The sequence below is a fragment of the Cavia porcellus genome, unplaced genomic scaffold, assembly GCF_034190915.1.
Source record: "Cavia porcellus strain 051 isolate PalLab524CR breed Dunkin Hartley unplaced genomic scaffold, mCavPor4.1 scaffold_32, whole genome shotgun sequence".
Taxonomy (NCBI): Eukaryota; Metazoa; Chordata; class Mammalia; order Rodentia; family Caviidae; genus Cavia; species Cavia porcellus.
Window position 1 is genome coordinate 36,279,074 of NW_026947515.1, and position 17,756 is coordinate 36,296,829.

General features: G+C 50.2%; 1 protein-coding gene and 1 long non-coding RNA gene across 4 annotated transcripts; one reads left to right on the top strand and one right to left on the bottom strand.

Moving 5' to 3' along the window:
• The first annotated feature begins 1,051 nt into the window (after positions 1-1,051).
• Positions 1,052-7,726, top strand: Alox15 (arachidonate 15-lipoxygenase). Of its 2 annotated transcripts, XM_003466277.4 has the most exons (14): positions 1,055-1,453; positions 1,653-1,854; positions 2,014-2,095; positions 2,178-2,300; positions 2,416-2,519; positions 2,660-2,820; positions 3,648-3,791; positions 3,950-4,159; positions 5,568-5,654; positions 5,836-6,005; positions 6,096-6,218; positions 6,648-6,747; positions 6,851-7,018; positions 7,130-7,726. In XM_003466277.4, exons 1-14 carry the CDS (start codon positions 1,319-1,321, stop codon positions 7,307-7,309), a joined length of 1,989 nt encoding a protein of 662 aa, XP_003466325.2. In that variant the 5' UTR covers positions 1,055-1,318; the 3' UTR covers positions 7,310-7,726. The 2 variants fall into 2 exon arrangements, with proteins under 2 accessions (XP_063098040.1, XP_003466325.2); XM_063241970.1 differs by having other exon boundaries at positions 1,052-1,453; positions 1,653-2,095.
• LOC111755726 (uncharacterized) lies at positions 4,141-17,217 on the bottom strand. 2 transcript variants are annotated; one of them, XR_002790295.2, is made up of 5 exons: positions 13,716-17,217; positions 13,039-13,094; positions 6,284-6,419; positions 5,902-6,122; positions 4,141-4,791 (listed from the first exon to the last, which is right to left on the bottom strand). It is a non-coding gene; the product is annotated as an uncharacterized LOC111755726 (long non-coding RNA). The 2 variants fall into 2 exon arrangements; XR_010045143.1 differs by lacking the exons at positions 13,039-13,094; positions 13,716-17,217 and having other exon boundaries at positions 6,284-6,854.
• Positions 17,218-17,756: the final 539 nt, after the last annotated feature.

The following is a 17,756-nucleotide window of genomic DNA, read 5'->3' on the forward strand; positions in this document are numbered from 1 at the left end:
ATTCCGTCATCTGTGACAACATGGATGCATGTGGAAGACATTATGTCAGGTGAAATAAGCCAGGTGAGGAGGACAAGCATTGTGTGATCCCACAGACACTTGCAATCTTCAGAAGGTGTTCTCTGGCAAGCAGAGGTGGACCGGGGCTTGCTGGAGCTCGGGAAGGACAGGCTGGGAGAAGGTCTGAGGAGCGGTCGGTCAGTGGGGAGGAGAAAGGCACAGTACCGGGACTACAGATCGTGCACTGGACTTCTAACTTCAAGAAGCAGAGGGAAAGGATCATGAAAATTTTTACCACAATAAGGATGAGTCTTTGAGAACATAAATACGTTAAACCTGATTTAGAAATTACACCATGTACACGCGTTACCAGGGCCCACATGATGTGTACAACTTTTATGCTCTTATGGATCAGTTAAAAACTAAACGCAAGAAGGAGAGAGAGACAGAGAGAGAGAGAGCCAGACAGAGAGACAGAGAGACAGAGAGACAGAGAGACAGAGAGACAGAGAGACAGAGAGACAGAGAGACAGAGAGACAGAGAGACAGAGAGACAGAGAATGGGAGCAGGGCAGCCTTCTCCTTTACTCAGAGGCTTCAGATCGGAAAGGAAGTGGAGCTCGGCCAGGACCCGGGCAAGGAGCGCCTCGGACGGGCGCAGCTCTGGGAATGAGGGGAAGAAGCAACCTGCAATAAGACAACGCTACTAAATAAAAATGATCGAAAACCCGCGAGCTCAGGCCAATAAACTATCAAGCAAAACACGATTAAAAAAGGATGCCAAATTCATATTTATACTTCAACTCTCTAGATTGTCACTGCTTGGTTCTTTACCTTCTGGCCTCAATTCCTGTGACTCCTGATGGGATGGGGGGCGGGGGGGGGGCTGCATGCAGCAGAGCTGAGCGCTGTAGAAACCCTCTGGGCGCTGACTTGAGCAACAAATGGGGATTTGTTGGAAGGCCCCTGGGTACCTCACAGAGCCGGGCCTGGAAAATCCCCGGGGGTTTACCATTTCTTTTTCTTCCTGGTCACCGTGTTGGGGAAGGGAGCGCGGCCCACGGCTGGGCAGACCGAGCAGTTTACCTGCCGCCGTCTCATTCACTGCTTCCCACCAAAAGGGCGGGGTGACCCTGGCGATGGCTGTCCAGCGTCGTGTGCGCAGCTCCGGGCTGGGTGCGGCGGTGGCACCCGGAGGCTGCTGGGGAGGCGCCCCGGGCGGGCGCAGAGGCGGGAGCAGCGGAGGGAGCCGTGGCCCGGGGCGGGTCTCGGCCTTATAAGTGGCGACTTCCCGGGTCCCCGGCTAGGTCCCGGCAAGATGGGCAAGTACACGGTCTGCGTGGCCACGGGGCACTCGCTCTGCGCGGGCTCACTCAACCACGTGCGGCTGTGGCTGGTGGGCGAGCACGGGGAGGCGCCCCTCGGGTGGCTGCTGCCGCCGCGGCCAGGCAGAGTCAGTGCGGCGGGGACCCGGGGCGGGGGGGGGGCAGGGGGCCGCAGGGGGGCGCAGAGGGCGCCCTGCGACCGAGGACGCTGAGGCTGTGAGCGCTCACTGGCCCCGACTGTCCCGGGCGCGGGGGGCACGCGGGGCCAGGCTCCCCCGGGGGCCCCCGGAGCCGGCTGCCCGCTCTGAGCTGCGATCTGTCGCTCAGGAAAGTAAGACGGAATTCGAGGTCCCTCTACACTTGGGGCGCCTCCTGATGGTGAAGCTGCGCAAACAGAAACTCCTGCAAGACATCGACTGGTTCTGCAAGTGGGTCGCGGTTCAGGGCCCCGGGAGCGCGGACAAGGCCTTCTTTCCCTGCTACCGCTGGGTGCAGGGCAACGGGATCGTCTGCCTGCCGGAGGGCACTGGTGGGCGCTGGGGCACGCGGGTGCGGCTGGAGGCAGCAGCGGCGGGGGGGGGGGGGCTGTGCTGGACAGTAAATGGGAACGAGGGGGAGACAGAAGTTACAGGGTGGGGCTGGGGAGAGTCCGGGAGGGCAGGCGCGAGCCCGTGTCCCCGCCCCGCAGCCCGGACGGTGAGTGACGACCCCCAGGGCCTGTTTAAGAGCCAGCGGGAGCAGGAGGTGGAGGACAGAAGGAGGGCGTACCGGTGAGTCGCAGACCGCCGCGGGCCCCCTACCGGATCCCAGACCCGCTGCCCGCTCACTTTGCGCTCCGTGTTCTTCCTCCAGGTGGGGCTCGTGGAAGGACGGATTAATCCTGCCGATCGCGGGGCAGACGCGGGAGGACCTCCCGAGGGACGAGAGGTTCCTGGAGGATAAGAACATGGACTTCACCTTTTCTCTGACAAAAGGGTGAGAGCCACATCGAGGTCGGACACTTGGTTCTTAGGCTTCAAGGTAGAATCTTTCTCGATCTTCGCGCGCATTTTTAAATTTTAAGTTTTATTTTTTTTGTGTGTGTGTACAGGCTGATGGATTTGACTATTAAGGGACCATTGGACCTTGTAGTTTGTGTAAAAAGCCTGGAGGATTTCAAGCAAGTGCTCCCTCGTGAACGGACTCTCCTGGCTGGTCAGTCACCGCGCCCTCCCTACACTCCCCTGCACAGTTCCACCCGAGGGATCCGAGAGGCCGGCCGGGAGCGCAGCAGCCGTCGGGCAGCGGGCGGACGGAGCTCAGAGCTCACACGCGCGGTTCCCTGCTGTCCTCAGAGCGGGTCTGTGATTGCTGGAAGGACGACGCCTTCTTTGGGTACCAGTTCCTCAATGGAGCAAACCCCATGCTTTTGAGGCGCTCTAGGAGCCTTCCAGCCCGGCTGCTGCTGCCTCCAGGGATGGAAGACTTGCGCACACAGCTGGAGAAGGAGCTTCAGGTGCCGGCTTCCTCGGTGCACCACCGCCCTCGCTGGCACCGGCTCTCCCCCCTCCTCCCCCCCTCCCCCTCCTCCTCCCCCTCCTCCTCCTCCTCCTCCTCCGTCTCCTCCTCCTCTGTCTGCTCCATGTACACCACCGTCACCTGCATTCTCGTTTACCTGCACTGAAGGCCTCCATTTGGGCACCAGATCGTTCTTTGTAGTAGGGCACTGTTCTGAGTTACAGGATCTTACTACTGGCCCCTGGGTTTACTTGCCAGGTACCAGCTGCGTCTCCCAGCTGTGATCCCAGATGGTCTCCAGACACTGTCAGATGTTAGGCGGGGCACAAGATCACCCCTGCTGAGAGCTGATCGGAACAGTCTTTCCTGAATCTCCTTTCCCACCTCTCCTTCTCACCCACCTTCATGTCTTCTGAAATGTATCTCAGTCTCAGCTTTAAAAATGTAAGCTGCCAAGGGGCTGGGGATTTAGCTCAGCAGCATAAGCGCCTGCCTTGCAAGCAGGCGGTTGTGAGTTCGATCCCTGGTACCGATAAAAAAGAAAAAGACAAAACAAAACAAAATGCAAGCTTCCGCCTGGAGGGGAACAGCAAGGAGACTGAAAGAAGCCTTGGCGGGCTAGACCTCTCCGTGTGGGAGGAGAGGATGAAGGAAACGATGTGTGAAGTCAGGGGGAAAATATGGAATATTAAATCCCACATTCAGAGCTTTGGTTCTGGGGCAAACAATTGGTGTTTAAAGTGAGCTGCAGAGGCTGAGGAAGGGTTCACCTTGAGAGATCCAGAAGTGACCCCCAAACCTCTGTGCCTGCTCGGGTCCCTACAGGCAGGCTCTCTGTTTGAAGCTGATTTTTCCCTGCTGGATGGGATTACGCCAAACATCATCATTTTCAAGCAGCAATTTGTGGCAGCCCCTTTGGTCATGCTGAAGCTACAGCCAGACGGGAGACTGTTGCCCATGGTCATCCAGGTAAAAGGGCCCTGTTTGCTTTCCTGTGGGTTGGGGGATCAAACTCACAACCTTGTGCTTACAAGGCAGGTGTTTTTGCTGCTGAGCTAAATCATGTGTACTGATCTCCTCTGGGGACTAAGACACAGGCCTTCAGCTGCCGCGCTCTCTCCTGCTAGCTCCAGCCACCGCGATGGGGACAGCCTCCGCCTCCGCTCTTCCTGCCTTCAGATCCCCCCATGGCCTGGCTCCTGGCCAAGATATGGGTCCGTAGCTCCGATTTCCAGCTGCACCAGTTACAGTCGCATCTGCTAAGGGGACACCTGGTGGCTGAGGTGATTTCCGTGGCCACAAAGAGGAGCTTGCCCAGCCTACATCCTATCTACAAGGTACTTGTGAATCTCTGTCATTCTGCATCTAACTACCCTCCCCTCACACTGCCAGGCTCAGCACCCAGGTTCTAACAAGGTAGCCACCAGGTTAGGTTGGCCACAGTCTTAGTTGATATGTGCGCGCGTGCACACACACACACACACACACACACACACACAGAGGCATGTCCACACGCAACAGTGTGCTATTTGCTATGAGTTGAGGAAAGAGAACAGGTTTTACAAAGGAGATGGGGTTTTTTTGTTTGTTTTTGTTTTTGGTACCGGGGATGGAACTCATGACCTCACACTTGCTGGGCAGGTGCCTATGCTGCCTAGGAGCTGGAATTTTGCCCGAGGAAGTTGTTAGGTAAGGGGTAGCAGAGGTGAGGGGTGACAGGGGTATGGGTAATGGTGATGTAAGGTGAGGCTGAGGTACAGGGCTGGGGGTGGTGGGGGTGGGGGTGGGGGTGGGGGTGTTGGAATGTTGGGGAGGAGGAAAGGGAAGCAGGAGAAGATGAGAGGGAAAATTCTATGACTTGGTGGGGAAAGGAAACAAGAGCCCCGTTTGGCCGTGGGGAGTGCCTAGTACTTACAGAAATCCATTTGGAAATGTCAGAAGAGCCACTGCATAGAGGGGCCTGGAATTCCTAGAAGAGGTCAGGACTGATTAGAGCTACTGGGAACAGAAGTGTCTAAAACCACTGCACTAAATAAAATTTCCCAAGGTTAGTAAACAGCAGAACATATGGCCCGGGGTGTAATTCTAGGGTGTCCCGGCCTTTACAAATTGAGCAGAGAAAGTGGCGTGAGAAAGGCACAAGAAAAAAGACACCAACTGTGATTAAACAAACAACATGGTTCATGGCAGCCAGGAGAAGAGTGTTTCAAGAGCAGACAGAGCTATCTGGCTCGGGGGCCACAGACGTGCGCGGCAGGTACTGGATCTGGCCTTGTCAGTGTGGAAGCCTGCTTGGTGTGGACTGGACAGTCTGTGCCCTGGACAGGTGGCGGCAGGGGCTTTTGAAAAGAGGAATTGAGAGACCAAGAGCCTGCTGGAGAGGGCGGGGCCAGGCAGATTCCTTCCGCCGGTGTCAGTGCTGGGCATGTTCGCATGATGTGAGGGGTGGGTGGAGCACTAGGAATTCAAAAGGAGATGGGCTCATGCTGGAGCCTGCTGGATTTTGTGGTGTGAACCAGGAATTCCTACAATTCTGAGGAAGATGATGAGAAATCAGTGAACTCCTAAAACTTTGATCTTGGAAGATCCAAGAAATATTTTTCTAACTCTCTCCCAGGTTTTACCTCTCACCACGACAGCCTCTCCCTTTTCCTGCTTCTTCAAATGACCAGCCCTTTCATTTCTCTTCCCATTTTGGATTCTGGGAAATCTCATTTGTGCTCCCCCTTTTTCCCTCACCATCAGCTCCTGATCCCCCACTTCCAGTACACCATGGAGATCAACGCCTTGGCCCGGAGTAGCCTTGTCTCTAAATTTGGAATTTTTGATCTGGTATGGAAGGGCTGCATGAAAGGGAGGAGGGTTCAATGTTAGAAGAATTTCAGTGGTGGTTTCCTGCATCCCGTCTGCCCCCAAGTTCTGCTGCTTCCACCAGAGGCCTCCTGTGATCCGCCCTGCGACTGAATAACGGCCTGGTTCTCACCTGGTGTGGCCAACCCTACTCTGTTCTCAGGTGGTGAGCACAGGGAGTGGGGGCCATGTGGACATTCTCCAGAGGGCCTCAGCTCACTTGACTTACCGTTCCTTCTGTCCTCCTGATGACCTGGCTGACCGAGGGCTCTCAGATGTCAAGTCTTCTCTCTATGGCCAAGATGCCCTCAGGCTGTGGGGGATCATCAGTCGGTGAGAGGGGGTCAGAGAGGGACACGCTGCGGACACTGCAGGTCCTGTGCTGGCTGCCTGAGACCCATCTCCTCCTTCCCTCGGGAACAGGTACGTGACTGGGATGGTCGGGCTTTTCTACAAGAGTGATACAGCTGTGAAGCAGGACCCCGAGCTGCAGGCGTGGTGCAGAGAAATCACCGAGGTTGGACTGCAGGGGGCCCAGGACCGAGGGTAAGGCGTCTGTGCCGCCCGCCCTTACCCCCTTACCTTGTCTCAGCCCGCTGCCAACAACCCACCTTTCCCACAGCGTGAGACACTTTTGATTCTCCTGAGCTTTCAGGAATCCTAACAGCCGCTCCTGATCTCTCCAGCCGCTCTCCTTACACATCTTCGCAGACAGCGTGCGCCCTTCTCAGGCAGTGTGAGCCTTTTCTGGAATCGCATTATGATTTTAGTCATTTTCCCTTTCTTGTTCCTGCTCCTCCCCTAGAGCTCCCGGGTCCACTCCAGGTGCATTTACATTTCCGTGCACTCTCTGTGAACGGTAGCATCTAGAGGTCAGGGCGACGTCCAGTTCTTTCGTGTACACCCAGCTGACTCCTGCTGTAGACCTGTCTCCAGCCCTGGTCTCAGGTTCCTCACTCTGCCCATGTCACCCAGGTTTCCCCTCCACTTAGAGTCCCGGGCTCAGCTCTGTGACTTTGTTACCATGTGCATCTTCACATGTACTGGTCAGCATGCGTCCACCCACCTCGGCCAGGTAACCCATGTTCCCTCTGGCTGCGGGGATGCAGAAGATGGGAGGGAGGTGTCCGAACGTCTGAGCTATAACTTTGGCTTCTGCGTGGCTGTCCTACCCGCAGCTGGACTGGTACTCCTGGATCCCTAATGGCCCTTGCACCATGAGGAAACCCCCACCTACCTCCAAGGATGTGACAGAAAAGGACATACTGAAATCACTGCCTAATCTCTACCAAGCCCGTACACAGAAGACGATCATCAAGTTCCTGGGGAGACGCCAACCTGTCATGGTTAGAAGCAGGCACCTAGGTCATGGAGGTGGTAGGGTGGGGGTGGGGGTTGCTGCTTGGAGCATTCTTGGTGAGGAGCCCAAAGGACTGAGCCATCTTGCCCCACACCAGGTACCCCTGGGGAAGCATAAGGAGGAATATTTCTCAGGGCTCGAGCCCCACGCTGTGCTGAAGCAGTTCCAGGAGGAGCTGGCTACCATGGACAAAGACATTGAGGTCCGGAACGCATGCCTGGACCTGCCCTATGAGTACCTTCAACCTAGCAAGGTGGAAAACAGTGTGACCATCTGAGAGCCACCCGCTCACCCCAGAGCTCACTGTATCTACACTGATTAACTTTTCAAATTCTAGTAGCATAGTACAATCTCTAGATAGTTTGCTTTTTTGTTGTTGAATATTCTTCTATTGTTAGCAAAGATGAAGTTTTTCTACCGAGTAGATACTTGGTTTATCTTAGAATTCATGCTGTAATTACAGGTCTCTGTTCCATGGTTAAGGGTGGGACTTCATTTGTCCTTTGCGTTTGTCAATATTTAGTTTGCATTAGATGTTATTATTACTGTAGCTAAGGTGGCAGAGCTATTGGTATTAATTGATTGGCTTAGGGTATCAATATCTGGGTTACCTTAGGTTATTACCAATACTGTGCCCTGTTCCTGGAACTCTGCAACCTCCCATCTCAAGTAAACTGAGGTAGTTTTATCTTAAGACAGAGTGGAAGACCAGTAATTAACCACACCCAGAGGAAATCACTAAAAAGTAGACATTAAAGAGATCTCCATACTATCTCCGTCCTAGAAATAAAGCCTTCAACTACCATCAACCTGAAAACCTCAACACACACACACACAGAAACATGAGAAGACAGGAAAATACCCCCCAAAAGTCCCAAGTCCCCCAGTGCTCATCTATGCAGCATTACAAAGAAGGAAACCTTTTGGGAACACACCCAAATTATTTGAAAAGATATCAGGGGAGATAACAAAACGGTTCAATAAGGCATTTGGAAGACTCATAGGAGATATACTTAACAAGATATCTGGCCAAAAAACAAATGATCTCAGAGTCTACAGAAGACACTAATAAAAATTGAGAAGAGCTAAACAAAACAAAACATGCATGACTAGTAATTGTACTCAGGTTTCCAAGGGAAACAATGAATACAGGACATCATTTATAGGATTATTCTATAACATTCATTCAAAGGGTCAAATGCAAAAGAGGGCAAGAGATTTGTCCACACACCAGAGACCCCCAGAGTCCAGCTGAAGGCCTGAATCTCACAGTAATGTCCTGCACGTTTCCAGCTGAAGACCTAGAGCCCATAGTAAGGTCCTCTGTGAGTCCAGCTGGAGGCCTGGAGCCCATGACAGCATCTCATATGAGTCTGTACCAAGGATCTGCCCTGGGAAGGCCCAAAAGTCAGTGGTGGAAGCTGGAGAGTCTGCACCAGCGGGATGAAGGGTCTGTGGCCAGCAGGCTGAGGGTCTGCGCCGGGGCCAGGGGCCAATGCCCTGGGTAGGGGTAGCACTCACACCATCTGTGCCCTCCTCTTGCACAGCCTCGGGATGTTTACAAAGTGAGGACCCTGCCCCCTGCTAAGTCATTTAATTAAACTTTTAAACCTTTCAAGTTCACACAGTGCACAGCCTCCTAGTGTGGTAAGGACATGTCTTCATACACTGGGCTGCAGCCCTGCTGAGTTGGTTAATTTGTAGACTTCTCAAGTTGACACAATGTATCAACCATTACAACCCTCAAGGTAAGGACCAGAGCTCCAGCCAACCTCAGTGCTACACCTGCCCCAGGGCAGCTACTCTGCATACAGTAGAAGGGACAGAAAGAACCCTGTCTGCTCCTCTGGTCACTTTTGCTGTCTTCTGCCCCTGTGAATGGTGGCTCCTCTGCCATTCATGCTCCTCAGCCTCTCCAAGGCTCCTCTGGGCTTGGAGCCAGCTGATTATGGACTGAAGCCTCTATAAACTATGACTAAATAAACCTCTCCTGCTTTAACCCTCAGTGGCAGGTATTTTGTCTCAGCAGCGAGAGAAAAAAATAACACGACTATTGCAGAAAAGAATTAGACTCCTTAAGAAGCTCCAAATAGAAATTCAGGAAATTAAAAGTTCTGTCTGTCAAATGTAATGGCAGCGGAAGTGACCAAGGTGAGTTCAGAGCATCTGGCCTTGAAGACAGGACATTATTGGATTAATGAGAAATACTTTAACACAACCAGACCCCTTCTCCCAAAACATTAAAATGGACCCAATAGCTTCCAGGTGACACAAAGAAGACTACTCTAAAAATGAGAATTAGTGAAAAATTAGAAAATAGCACAAATGGCATAAAATACCTGTTTACTGAAATAATAGCAGAGTATTTTCCAAATATGGGGAAAGATTATAATGCACACATAAATAAAGCATATAGAACTCTAAATAGTTATGCTCAGAAAACAACCTCTCAGGGCCGGGGATTTTGCTCAGTGGCATAAGCACCTGCCTGGCAAGCATGAGGTCGTGAGTTCCATCCCCGGTACCAAAAAAGAAAAAAGAAAACAACCTCTCCATAACACATTACGGTCAAAATTCTAGGGTTCCAACACAAGGAGCAAATAGTTATGTCGTCAGCCACATCTGAAGTTATAGCAAATTTAAAATTCCTAAGTGCAAAGGAATATTGTAAGAGCTTTCAAAGACAAACATTGGGGTGAAGACCTACTTCCTGGAGGGCGAAATAGATACAAGAATTACCTGAGATTTTTCTGTGCACAGATTCATCTACTCTTGACATTTATCCATCCATACAATCATGTATTTCAGCTAGCTTGGGTTTCGAAATATTTATTTTATAGTTTGAATTGAAATATAAGAGTGCTTTACATATTTTATTGTTTAAATATAAGGAGAAAATATTTAGATTTTACACTTCATCTTAGCTGTATTGTGCAAAATAATGTAGTAGAGTAAAATTTTAAAATAAACTTATTTTAAAGTTGATTTACAGAAGAGTTACAAAGAAATTAAGAGAGTTCACAAAGGCACCATCTGGCCTGTACCCTCTGCCTCCCAGTAGTAACATTTTGTATTACAATGGTACTCTTGCTGAAATTACTCAACACATGCGAGTACATTATCGTTAACTAGAATTTAAGTAATTGCTTGTTTTTGTATCTCAGAATCTCATCCAGGACACAATGTGACATTTATTTCTCATTATTTTTTGGCTTCCATTTTCTGTGTCAAATTCTCAGATTTTCTAATTTTTAATGATAGTTTTGAGAAACGCTTGTTAAATATTTTGTGGAACATCCAATGGTTGGAATTTGTTCAATGTTTTTCCAGTGATTAGTTGGAGATCATGGCTCATGGAAAGACCTCAAGTATAAAAAAAAGTCACTCTGCGTTATCAAGTCATGATAACGAGTTCAGGCAGGGCTGCTGGGAGAAAGGAACCCTCCTGTGTTGCTGGGGAATGTCAACTGGTACAACCATAATGAAGTCAGTATGAAGATTCCTCAAAACACAGAAACTAAAAATCCCATTTGGCCCAGCTCTTCCCGTTCTAAGTATCTTTCCCAAGAGTTAAAGATGTCTTATCACAGTGATAAAAATCCCTACCCATGCTTACAGCAGCTCAGTGCATGACAGCTTCATCTTGGAAATAGCCTACACGTCCATCACGGATGAATGGACAGAAATGCGGTACTCATGCGTGGACAGATACGCACCTCTGCAGCATAAATAGACTGAATGTGCAAGAGTCTTTAAAAAGGAGACAAAGTTGTTTTTTTTTAATCTCCCCTCTTTTCTGTTTCATGCTAGAGCTTTACTGGCCTTGCTACTGTTGCTGTGACCGCAATACTGGGCTTTCCTTTCTCCTACCAAATGGAATTTGACCTTATATTTTGCTTAAAATTCACTTCTGTCTTAATTTCTGTGGTTCTTATTTCCCCAGTCATTAGACAGGGATAGTGATACCAACCACGTGGGGATGCTGTGGTGACAAATGAGGACCCTATATTTAAAGCGCCCCATAGAGCGTGACCTCCTCTTTCTGCAGTGGCTAGGACTGAGGGCTAGAGAGAATATGTATTTTGTTGTTGTTTGTTTATTTTTGTTTTTTTGGATTGGGAATCAAAACTTAGGACCTCACAGACAGGACCCCTTGCCAGACAGGAACTGTGCCACTGAGCTAACCCCCCAGCCCAGAGTATATGCTTTAACGGTAGGAAAAGAAGGCAGAAATGGAGGGGAAAGCTTATCAGGAGCCCTAGAACGGGCTGAGAGGTACAATGCTCCTGGGGAGGGGATGTGGCAGAGGGACGGCCAGGCTGGCGAGCTCCACACGCGAGGTTATTGCGGGTGACCCAAAGGACATGGCGATCGAGGAGTCATACAAACATCAAGCCAAAACCCATTTCTTGAGCCAGCTCCCTCTGCTCCGCCGGACCCTGTGTACCAGAACTGTCATTTGGCTTCGGGAGGCTTAAGGAAACCCTGGAAGGGATATTGGCCGATAGAAGGAATTTTTGTTCCAGGAAAACATTTTTAAAATTTTATTTCTTGGAATCTGAGTAAGAAGGAAAGAAACAAAGCGAAGCCTTTCCCTCTCATTTTTCCTTACCACATATAATCAACTTCATTGCTTAATCAGATCTTTTTATGTGTAAGTAACCCAGAAAGGGGTAACAGAGACCAAAGGTGAAGAAGCCAGGCCCGCGTGGATGTTAAAACAGGGAACCGTGAAGCAGTGCAGGTCCCAGCGTGTGTTATGGGCAACCCTGGGCACTCAGCTGCACAGTGGGCAGCAGGACAGGAGTGCTTGACGGGGTGGACGGGGAGGAGGAGAGAAAAGCCAGACAGGGCATCTGCTGAGGAGTGAAAGGGATTCTTAGTGACAGACACCCTCACGGGAAGATGCGCACGCACAACCGCCCGGCCGTGGTGGCCCAGGCTTGTAGTCCCCGCACCCGGGAGGCTGACACCCGGGTCTCAGAGGCCAGCCTGGCTGCAAAGTGAATTCCAGGCCAGGCTGAACTGCAGAGTGAGACCCTGTTTCAAAGAGAAAAAATAAATAAATAGCAAAAACAGGAATAAAATCGGTATTAGAAGACAACAAAGTTGAAAGAAAAAAAGATAAAAGACTTTTTAAAAAGCTAAAAGAGGAAAAATGGAGGAAAAAACACCAACCCGCCAAAACCTCATAAAACAAAGATAAAAATAATCCTAAGTAGAAAAATTTTAAAAAGCAAAACCAAACTTCTTGTTACTTAGTGAATGGTTCCCTCCAGGATCTGCAGTCCTGGGATCCAGCCTGCCAGGATTCTCTACGCCTAGCTTTAGGGATGTGGGTTTTAGAGGTGCCCCAGCACCAGAGGCACCCCTCGTCTGTTCCCTCCAGCTTGTGGTTACCGTCCAGGCCAAGGTGTGTCCTTCGTGGCTGGGGAACACGGTTAGCCCTCTGACCTCTGCAGGACGGAGGTTGCTGTGTAGGATTCCAGCAGCTGTCAGACCTAATGCCACAGTCATGGGGTCTGATTATGTTTCTCTCCTCAGGTACTGATCTCATGGGGATCAGCTTGGTTGGCTAGTCCTGTCCTGTGCTGCCCCCGTGCCGTGCAGAAGCAAATGTAGCGCTAGCTGGGAAGGGGAGGTTGGTGGTGCCCTGGGGTCGGGGCTGGGGAGGGGCACTGCTCATCCCGCAGGGCTGGGCTGCCCTGAGTGTGGGCATGGGCCCCTCATCGGTGCAGGTTTGGTCGCTTAGCTGCCCCCCTCATGAGTCCTGAGGCACACTGTACATCAGGATCACTTCCTTCTGTGGTCTCTCACCTACTTGGTCAGAAGACAGGGCACTCACGGGTGCTCAGTGATCACAGAGGGCCAGAGCCAAAAAATTGGCTGTTCTCTCGGCCCATATGTTTTTAGTTCTTGATTTATAAACCTCAGGAGAGACGGTAAATGAACTCACTGCGCCACTGCCTTGTAACGGGAGCGGTGAGCTCAGTGTTATAACTTTACCTGAATATCACACGCTGAAATTCCCACCAACCGTGGATGTTCCAGTAGTCAAATCTCTGAAATTTTAACAGACAACAGTTGGATAGTTTTGCACAGAAAACTTGAAATCAAGAGCCATTCATAATGTAACATGACAATCACGACAGCTTCACACCCACCTGGATGCCCACTGTGTCCTGAAATAGCCCTGACTCAGTTGTCCCTATCGAGCACATCAGAGGCTCTCACCTAACTTGGTGGCCTTTAACAGATGCACACACCTAAGCTTTTGTTAAAGGCAGAGGCCCGAACCTGAAAGGAGTCTCTCGCCATAAAAATTTGTGTTTCACATCTTGGAAGGACTGCGCAGCTGGAGGCTGAACAGGTGTACACTTAACACACCACAAGGCAGATAATGACCGATGGTCAAAGCCAAACGAAAGCTTTGTATCAGAGCACCTTCAAATCAAAACCTTATTGTCTCGAAAATTTAATCTTTTGACAGTGACCAATGTAAACATGCCGCAATATGCATTTTAAGTAATACTTCCGGGCTGTTTCCCGGAAGGCTCTGGAGATCACTGGGGCTTCCTACTGATGAAAAGGAACTGGACAGGTATGTCCAGGCAGCTACTCTGTATTCATGCAGGGAGTCTTGGCCCATGATTCCTCAGGCCGAAGGGCTCCTACTTAGTTACCTTTAACAAATTTCTGATGACCTTAGAGAAAACCATTTGGCGACCCAGGTGGAAATATGATTTTTAAATCTACAACCCGAGTTAAATTCTAAGCAGATGATCTGAAAGTACAAAAGAAAAAAAAAAAGAGAAAAAATTATTGAACTCAAATAAGAAACAGATGTTCACAGATAGGACAAACAAAAACTAACACCAAACAATCCACTTACAATATTACGGTGCACTCAAATATATTTTTGGCCAAATGGAATTATAATAACTCTTTTACAATTTTAGAAGTTTGTAATCATAAACAGACTGGTCGGAATTTTTGTAGGTCAGTTGGCAGAGATCTCTTATAAGAAGAATTTGAAAGAAAACCTTTTATCTATAAATAATATAATTTTTGTATTTCATTTTAAGAGTGCTGATAACTTTTGTGTCCCTTTCTTTTGCATAGATTCCAGATCAGTTATCTCCAGGTGCTCTATCACCTCCTCAGACCTTTGACTCCTGTTTCTGGTGACCGTCTCCTGGGCACCCTGGGCCAGTGTCTTTAATTGGTCCCCAGTCAGGTACAGCCCCATCTTGTCTGTCGCCGTGGTGCAGTCTCTGAGGCATCCCTGCCCCAGGACTGAGCATCAACTTTTAGAAAGGTGGAATCAACTCCTCTGGGTCTGGGCCCATGACCCAGCTGCTCAGCGTGGTCTGGCACCCAGACAGGCCGTTCAGTGTTCTCTGGAAAGACACGAGCATACCGTGAGCCCCATATTAGCATTCGGATGGGTCTCTCCATTGTGCAGGATGAAGATCTTGCTGAAGGACGCTTCGTAGCTTCTTTGCCTTTACGTGACTGAATTGTCCTTCCATTGCTGTGGTTTTATCTCAGCAGGACTTAAAAGTTAATGGTATATGGTTTTGAGGGTCCATTGTGAGGGTTCTCCTTTTGCTTTTGTAGCTGAATGTGGGGCATATGGTGAGCACGCTCAGCAATCCCTTAACCTAGCGGATTGCTGGGCATTCCCACGGAAAGGGAAACATGGAAAGCTGTGCAGAATGCTTGGAAGGCAGCACTTCCATAAGCTGGGCCACTGCCAGTCTGAAGTGCCTGCAGGCAGCCAGGGGTACGACAGGCGTCCAAGCAATGACCAATGGCGTGCTTAGCTGCTTCACCACTGTGAGCAGCAGCAGAAACGCATCCTCAGGAAGCAGCTACTGAAATGTGGGTGCAACATAAAGGGCCGAACTCAGGACCGTGAGTGAGTAGCATCCACCTGAGAGATGACGGGGTTAACCCTTTATAGGGAGGAGGGAAGATGTGTGCTGCATGAGCGACATTGTTTAACGAGTTGTCACGCCTGTTCCCAAGTTAAAAGGGACTGTTGTGCAAGGTAGCAGCATTGTGAAGGAAGGTGGCCTCGGAGGCAGAAGCCTGCTGAATGGCGCCCGACGGGAAACAGTAACGAGCTGGCAACCTGCCTGTCCACTGCAGCGTTTAACCTGAGCGAGAGGCCCTGGCTGCTGGAAAAGGAGCATAAGCGACTGATAAAACAGGGGAAATTGTGCAACCGAATAGCTAGTTGGAAAGTGTGCGACAAATGCGGAAGACCCTCAGGCCTGTGTGTACAGTGGCAGCTCCAACGCGATGCTTGACACCACAAAGGAGGGCGCTGTTTGAGAAGAGCGCGGTTATTGGAGGGTAGAAATAATCTTGCAGGGCTCACATAGCAGCCTGTAATTCGGTCTTTTGAGCAGAAGAAAAATCATATCCTGCACTTGGGCACCCGAGGCTACTGCTAGCCACTTCTGCTTCTGGCTGTGGCTCCTGTCCCCTCTCCTTGGGGCTGTGGCTGAGTCCCCCTGGCAGCATGGTGGCAGCAGCTCACCAGCCTGAGGAGAGAACTGCTGCCCCTTGGCTGTGCCATCTGGCACCTGCACTTCGGGCTCCATCTCCAGGCTGGCTTTGCTGTGCCCCCTTCCAGGGTGATGCCTCCTGTGCAGCCACGGCTACTGTCATTCCTGGCCTGACCGTCCTCTGTGGCTCGTGAGGCCCTAGGATGGGTGTGAGGTGCAAGGGGCTGTGGGCTGGTGGCAGGCGGGTGGGCATGGGGGCAGCGGGGCATCCAGGGTAAATCTGCCTAGGGCTGGACTGTGGGGCCCTCTCCGCCGCACCCCTGCCCCTCCCTCCCACAGCACTGCACTCCGCTGGGCTGGTTGTGCAGGCGACCAATCCATGCACAAATCAAAACACTTCCCTTCCACGGTAAATGATCCCCATAATTAAACACGTTTTAGCTCTAGAAATTCTCAGGGTGGAGGATGGTGAAGGATGAAAACTAAAGGCACGACTCAGAAGACGGAGAGCGCAGCTCAGCTGGGGGCCGCTCTCCTGACGGGAAGACAGGAACTGCTCGCTGACCATTTATCCGTCCCCTTGTCTGGCTGATGTCACATCAGAGTCCTCTGCCAGCAGCCTGTTTGCGCGGATTGTCTCAGTCTTTGCAGGTTCTCAGAGCTGGGATAGCTTCTTCACAGGCTCACCTTGGGTGCCTGCATTCAAGGACTGGCCTTGGTTTACGCTTGCACGTGTGATCGGTCTCCGGCCCCAGTCATCCCCACACCCTCTTCTCCCATTTGAGTCATGAGATGAACAATTTCATCACATGCACGCTGTATGAGTTGCTTTTCTATCACTGGGACAAAATACCCCCCCCCCCAATACAAAATTTAAAGTCAAAGAAGTTTATTTTGGCTTACAGTTTCAGTGGGTCTGGTCCATGGTCAGTCTGAAGGCAAAAAAGGCATAGCAGGACAGGATGGCAGAGGACACAGCAGCCAGCAAGCGGAGAGAGGAGAGGGATGGCGCCTGTGGCTATTTTGAAATAGGGGGAGAGGATGCAGCTGGTAACAGGAAAGCAGTCTGAGGTTTCAGTGACAGGAGAAGCTGGATGAAAGATTTAACATCTGAACTTTCCTCTCTGCTGAGTGCAAGGCACGCATTAACGTCCTCTTTACCCAGAAATCAGGGGCAAATGTGGAGAGCCCTGTTGATGGTTGGAAGTAAACAGCAATGCCGCACAGGAGCCTTTTGAGGGAGATGAAGTGATGGAGAAGGTACAGACCAGCTTTCTGAGCATACTGATTTATTTTTTCCATATCCTTAAAACACAATGATTGTTAAAGAAAAACCCAGGGAAGTGGTGACCTTTACAGCGCTTCTTTCTGTTTAGTGGTGGTAACTTGATGGATTCCATGTGATGGTGTTGTCATGGTTTATGTCTAAAATGTCCCTTAAGCCTCATGCACTGTCAGTTGGGGTTTTGGGAGTGGCTGGATCATAGGTGTGTGATACTGGATTAAGGCGTGATAACTGGATTACCCCATTAATTAGTCTAGCATAGTTCTGGTTGTGAATGATGGGCCGGCCCACACTTGGGTGTGGGTGGCACCACCCTGTAGGGCTGCAGTCTGGATGGGGTAAGAGGGAGAAGAAGGCTCATTGCCTCCTGCCTGCCTTAGTGTGGCCTGTCTCCCCTCTGCCACGCCCCTGCCACGCCCCTGCCACGCCCCTGCCACACCCCCTGCCATGCCCCCCTGCCTTGCAGCCAGTTAACTATGGACTGAAACTTCTACACACTGTGAGCTAAAATACACTTTCCTCTTTTGATTTTGGGTGTTTAGTATTTGTCCCAGCAATAAGAAAGTACCTAAGACAGCCCTGCAATATTTTTTTCCAGTTAGAGTAGTTAATACACCCAGAGTAACATGATCTCCAAAGATAAAATAACTAAACACTTGTGGAATGTGTCTCCTGTGGGAAAGAAAGTCAAGCAAATTAAGCCTACAACACGTTCCATCCAAAGCAGAGTTATTAGAACACATCAGCCATAAATTAGAGTTAATGTTAGAAACAGACCTTGAGGTAATAAATGAAGATATTAGTGCACAAAACAGGAAATTCTAACAAAGAATCAAGTACAATATTAAAATACTAAATATTTGAAATAAAGAACATAGTAGATGCAGTAAGTATCAGGGCTCTGGGTAAAAGTCAGTTTAGTG

Bases quoted from the DNA above. Each gene is read 5' to 3' on its own strand.
- Alox15 (XM_063241970.1), top strand. From the start codon at position 1,319: ATGGGCAAGTACACGGTCTGCGTGGCCACGGGGCACTCGCTCTGCGCG. The intron at 5,655-5,835 runs GTATGGAAGGGC...CTCTGTTCTCAG, and splicing joins AATTTGGAATTTTTGATCTG to GTGGTGAGCACAGGGAGTGG. The intron at 6,006-6,095 runs GTGAGAGGGGGT...CCTCGGGAACAG, and splicing joins CTGTGGGGGATCATCAGTCG to GTACGTGACTGGGATGGTCG.